This window comes from Gastrolobium bilobum, unplaced genomic scaffold (assembly GCF_033153095.1).
Source record: "Gastrolobium bilobum isolate Gb01-03AN ecotype WA unplaced genomic scaffold, APGP_CSIRO_Gbil_v1 utg14120, whole genome shotgun sequence".
Classification (NCBI taxonomy): Eukaryota; Viridiplantae; Streptophyta; class Magnoliopsida; order Fabales; family Fabaceae; genus Gastrolobium; species Gastrolobium bilobum.
The window spans coordinates 315,903-321,020 of NW_026897624.1; the positions used below are offsets into that span (position 1 = coordinate 315,903).

Sequence of the window (5,118 nt, forward strand, 5' to 3'; positions counted from 1 at the left end):
TTTAGAAAAAAATAATTTAAAAATATATAATACAAATTTATATATTATATATAAATTTATGTAAGAAATTTTGATTGTAAGAAATTCTGTTTTTTATTTTTTACATAAATTTTTATTTTCTTTTAGATTTGTATATTTTTTTAAGAGAGAGGAGATTTGTGTTAATTTGAATATTTATTTAATTATTTTCTTAATATTTGGATCACAAATCATATTTATGTTTCTTTTCTGATTTTTTCATATATTTTTTTTAAAAAATTGAAAATCAAAAAACTTGATTTGACTTTTGAATCGTAAAGTATGATACAATATACTATTTGATACTAAAGTAGTGTTTGGTTCGAGAGAAATTTTTTTTTACTAGGGAAACGTAATTGATAGGAAAATGGTTGGAAAGTGAGTTTGATAGGAAAATGTAAAAAAAGTTGTTTGGTTGACCCAAATATTACCAGGAAAATTTATTTAAATATGCAAAATCTATGTTCGGGAGAAACTTTGCACCTGTTTTTTCACTTTCCCAGTCATCTCACAATACCACATCTCAAGTGGTATTCTGTAACAGTGAATTTCATCCAAAAATCAACACAAAAGTCATTTTTCCATCTATCCTATTTGTCTGGTATTTCTTGAAAAAACCTGAACCAAACGTGGTATTTTCCAATATCCACCTACACTTTCTCATCAATCCTAAAATAAACCTTCAACCAAACACTACGTAAGACCAATCCTGATCCAGGCAACTGACACATGTGGCTATGGTATTGTGTGTCGTGTAATTGGGATAACTATACTTGTAAATATGGTTTTGAAGTTTAGTAGAGTGTAAGAGGGTGTTTAGTACAACAATTTTTTTATTTTTATTTTCGAGAATCACGATTTTCAGAAAAATAATGAGAAAGTAAATTTTCTAAAAATATTATCAAAAAGTTGTTTGGTAGACTAACATATTCTCAAAATATTAGGTTAATTTTATTGATGCTGTGTTTAGTTGTATTAAATTTTCCCTTGCCACAGAAATCTTAAAATACCACCTTATGGATGGTATTCTTAGATGGTTTTTTCAAAAATCCTGAAAAAATCAGATTCTTGGTAAAATTTCAAAAATTCTGTACCAAACGATGCATTCTTATTTATCCAACCAAAAAATCCTGAAAAAACAAAAAAAATCCTGCTACCAAACGAACCCTAAGAGCCTTTGTGTCAATTCCATTGATCATTTTTCTTGTTATCAATAGAACTCTTACATGAAGATAATCAATCTATCCGTCTTCTAGTTATCCGGCTTCCATTCTTTGACTTTGTTTGCATAAAGCTTTCAGGTTTTTTCTGAGAGACAAACAAATTTACCATGTTAGTTTAGAATAGAAAATCAATTAATAAGCCTAGCCTAATGGCGAGTGGCATGGATAGTTACTTAATAGGTTGTATATTCAATTTTTCAACGTATATATAAAAAAAAAAAAAAGTTTCCGATGTTACTTTAGATAACTTTATCTAATGTTCATCGAAACGACATCGTTTTGGGGTTGAAAAATTAAAAAATTAGAGTGATAAAGACTATTATAACCCTGAAATAAATTAAAATTACAAAAATACCATGATTTCTGTCCCAAAACGACGTCGTTTTGATGAACATTGGATAAAGTTATCTAAAGTAACGTCAGAAAAAACAAACTCAAAAAAAAATCAATTAATGTCGACCTCACTCGTACACACAATGGAGACAATGAAATCAACCGCACCAAATTTAAACATACGATGGTTTGACTTATTTAATCAACTTCACCTTCTATAACTAAGGAGGAGATTTAAAGCCAATAAAAAAAAAAGAGAAACAATAACTCATTAATTAGATTGTTACCACTGCCATGTGACTATCATCAAATAAAATGTGACTTTCATACATAAAAAGAAAAAATGTGTACTAAAATAAAAGTGTGACGTGAGTTTCATCTTTTTGTGAGAGCGAAAAAATATAAATTGTGTCATTTAAAGAAATAAACACTTTTCTCTAAAAAAACCACAAAATTTTTATGTAAAAAAAAACATGGGGTAATGTGAAGAAAAAAATATATATATATATAAATCTCATACTAGGAGATAAAATTATAGGTTTTATCAGTGTTATGTAATATAATGTAAGTGTTGTTTCCAACTCTCACATCAAAAAGGAGAGAGGAAGTGAAATGATGAAAGAGAAAGAAAAATATGTGTACCTCACTTCTTTAATGTGTGTGTAGAAAAGTAAAGTTATATTATGTTAAATGATAAACATAAAATCCTAAAATTATTTCACATAAGAGACAATAAATCCAAAAAAGAAATAGGTGTACCTTGGCTCTATAAGATTTGATGACTGCACTGAGTAACTTGTCTCCTGCTGTTTGTCTCACTTTTTGTACCAGTTCCCCTCGTGAAATCTTCTTTTCCTGCCAAAAACAGAAGAAGTGATCAACAATTATCCTTGCAACAGTCTCAAATCAAGATGCTAGTGAAGAAGAAACACTTACTCTATGATCTTTGAGGAACTTGTAGATGAGCGCAATGTCAGGTTGAGACAAAACATTGGAAAGCACAGAAATCAGAGTTGGGAATGGTATCCAAGGTGAAGATGGTCTCAAAGGTTCTTCTTCACTCTTCTCAATCCCTACATAGTAACACATGATTAAAATTAAATTTATATAGAAGACCATCCAAAATCCAAACACCACAGTAAAATGAAAACACACAAAAATCTTTATAAAATCCAAACCTTTCAAGGAAGGAACTCTGAAGCTTACAACATATGCTGGCAAGACATGAGTGTTCATCTTGCTACTCCAAACTATGTAGTTGTTAGGAGTTGAAAAACCATCAACCCCAGAATCATAATCCTCTGAACTCGGATTACATTGTTGTGTACCAGGAAGCACAAGTTCTGTTCTCCCTAGAATAACGCGGCATAGTAACAAGTGCCTCACACCATCTTCGCCAACAACACAGTTTTTCACACTGCACAACAACAACAACAACAACAAACACAAACAACTTTTGAAACTCATAATCAAACATAAACATATTCAAATACAAACTGAAGCAATCAAAGTAATGCACGCGAACCTTTCGAGAGGAGAATCATCCGGAGAGAGAGATAGTTTATGACCATGAGCATGACCAAAACCATGTGAAATGACATCTCTTATATCTTTCTCACCACGAGATCCATACCAAGCATACTTCACGTTGGCATTCCCATGGCGCAGTTTCGCCATGGCTCTCGAATAAACATGAAAGCACTGAACACGCGCTTGCGACACCACGCTGGAACAAGCGTTCCTGTGAATGGCGACAACCTCTGTTTTGGTACCGAGCAAACCCAAACCACTAAGGAACCTCCTCTTGATGAGGTCGTGAACAACGTCGCCTTCTCCGAGCGTTTCTAAAAACAACGTGGGACTGTGTTGGTGCACTACTCTGGTGCCGGAAACACCGCTCTCACTATCGGAAACAACCGAATCTTGGTTGGTTGCGTGGTCCCACACCGAATCCTCTGAGGTACTAAGAACTGAAGCACCAAAGCCGTTTTGAGGGAATGTTGGATCCATACTATAATTAACAGTTAAAGAAATCAGTTAGAAAACAATTGGTATATATGAAAAAGGTGTGTGTTTATAGAGATTGGACACTTGGCATGGAAGAAAAGAAGGGGTTGGGTTAGGGAATGAAAGATTAGTTTTAAGCGGATTTGGTAGTGAAGGCTAGTTGTGATAAAGAGAAAGAAAGAGAAGATAGAAGTGAGAGTGTTGTTAAAAAAAAAAAAAAATACAAGGGGAAAAGAAAACTGGGAACGGAAACCAAATGGGAAATAATGTTTATGTATTTTGAATATGAAATGGAATGGGAGTTTGCGATGGGCGGTGCACAGAGTGGAGAGTGTGGCGCTGCTGGTTTTGGAGAAGACTTGCCTGTAGATTTTGGACATTGGATTGATGGGTACCATAGAGGATAGTGCGCTTTACTTTTTCAACCCTGCTTTCCTACACATATCACATATGTGTCATCTCATCTCGATGTGTCCTTCTCATCCATGCCTAAAACTATTATTATTATTATTTTTTTTATGGTGTGGTATTATTTTATTTAATTACTTTAAGTTAAAGGAAAAATTATTATTATGCAATATAATTTCTTACAGAGACCCATAAAAAATTATGCTTATTTTTTTTTTTTTTTTTTTGTAAATAGTGAATTCTATCATATATGTGTGTATAATATAAAATATCTTCTCTTATATAATATAGGATTAGATAAACCCTTAGGGAGCGTTTGGTTGAGGATAAATTTTAAGAATACGAGGGAAATGTAATTACTAGGAATCCACAGGAAAAGTTGAATAGATGGGGAAGTTAAAAAAAGTAGTTTGGTTTGACATAATTTTACCAGGAAAATATATGAGGATTTTGGAAACCTATGTTTGGTTAAAAAAAATATTTTGACGGGTAAATGATGTAAAATTACAAAATTAACCTCGATACACAGCTTATTAACTAAACAAGTGGCCAGAGCGCTTTAGCCGATACCTTTCTAAACAGTGTATAATGGGAGGAGGTGAAAGTCAAAATTGGCTGCACAAAGGTCCCACCTTGATGCGCCTACGTGAAGGTAAAAACAAAAAAAATGGTCGTTGATGCGGAAGCATAGACAATCTATGCGCCTCATGTTTTAGGATCTTCCCGTTAAACATGTAGGGTTTAAAATTCATACCTTTTTCACTTGAAGGTGTCAAAGTGGACGACTCCCTCTAACAGTAATCCACACGGCTACCTCTTGGTTGCTTCTGAGAAACGCTTTCTCCCTGAACCCTCCCTTTCCTTGGAAGCTCGCTAGGCTGCGACAAGGTAGAGGCTCTCAAGTTTTTTTGTTTATTTTTCTCAAGACTGTAATGTTGTCTTGAGGTTAGGTGAGAGGACCAATAATGGAGGAAGAGAGATGAAGAGAAAGAGGGGCGGCCAAAAATTAGGATTTTAGTCCAGAGAGGCGTTGTATATCTTGATCTGAAGAAAAAGACGTTACTTTAACATGGTTCAGCAAATCCTTTAATCAGCATTAAGAGATGGACGTTATATTAACGTTTCCTCA

General features: G+C 33.4%; 1 protein-coding gene across 1 annotated transcript; it reads right to left on the reverse strand.

Annotated features, from left to right (window-relative positions):
• Window positions 1–1,192: 1,192 nt before the first annotated feature.
• Window positions 1,193–3,831, reverse strand: LOC133308702 (probable inactive poly [ADP-ribose] polymerase SRO2). The gene is made up of 5 exons (XM_061509380.1): window positions 3,100–3,831; window positions 2,753–2,991; window positions 2,511–2,647; window positions 2,334–2,429; window positions 1,193–1,326 (listed from the first exon to the last, which is right to left on the reverse strand). The coding sequence occupies exons 1-5, from the start codon at window positions 3,582–3,584 to the stop codon at window positions 1,255–1,257; spliced, it is 1,029 nt and encodes a 342-aa protein (XP_061365364.1). The 5' UTR covers window positions 3,585–3,831; the 3' UTR covers window positions 1,193–1,254.
• Window positions 3,832–5,118: the final 1,287 nt, after the last annotated feature.

What these genes read in the sequence shown, in the direction of transcription:
- LOC133308702 (XM_061509380.1), bottom strand. Translation starts at nt 3,584, where the DNA reads ATGGATCCAACATTCCCTCAAAACGGCTTTGGTGCTTCAGTTCTTAGT. An exon ending in GATGATTCTCCTCTCGAAAG is followed by an intron (nt 2,992 to 3,099) that starts GTTCGCGTGCAT and finishes GTTGTTGTGCAG; the next exon opens with TGTGAAAAACTGTGTTGTTG. An exon ending in TCAAATCTTATAGAGCCAAG is followed by an intron (nt 1,327 to 2,333) that starts GTACACCTATTT and finishes TTTGTCTCTCAG; the next exon opens with AAAAAACCTGAAAGCTTTAT.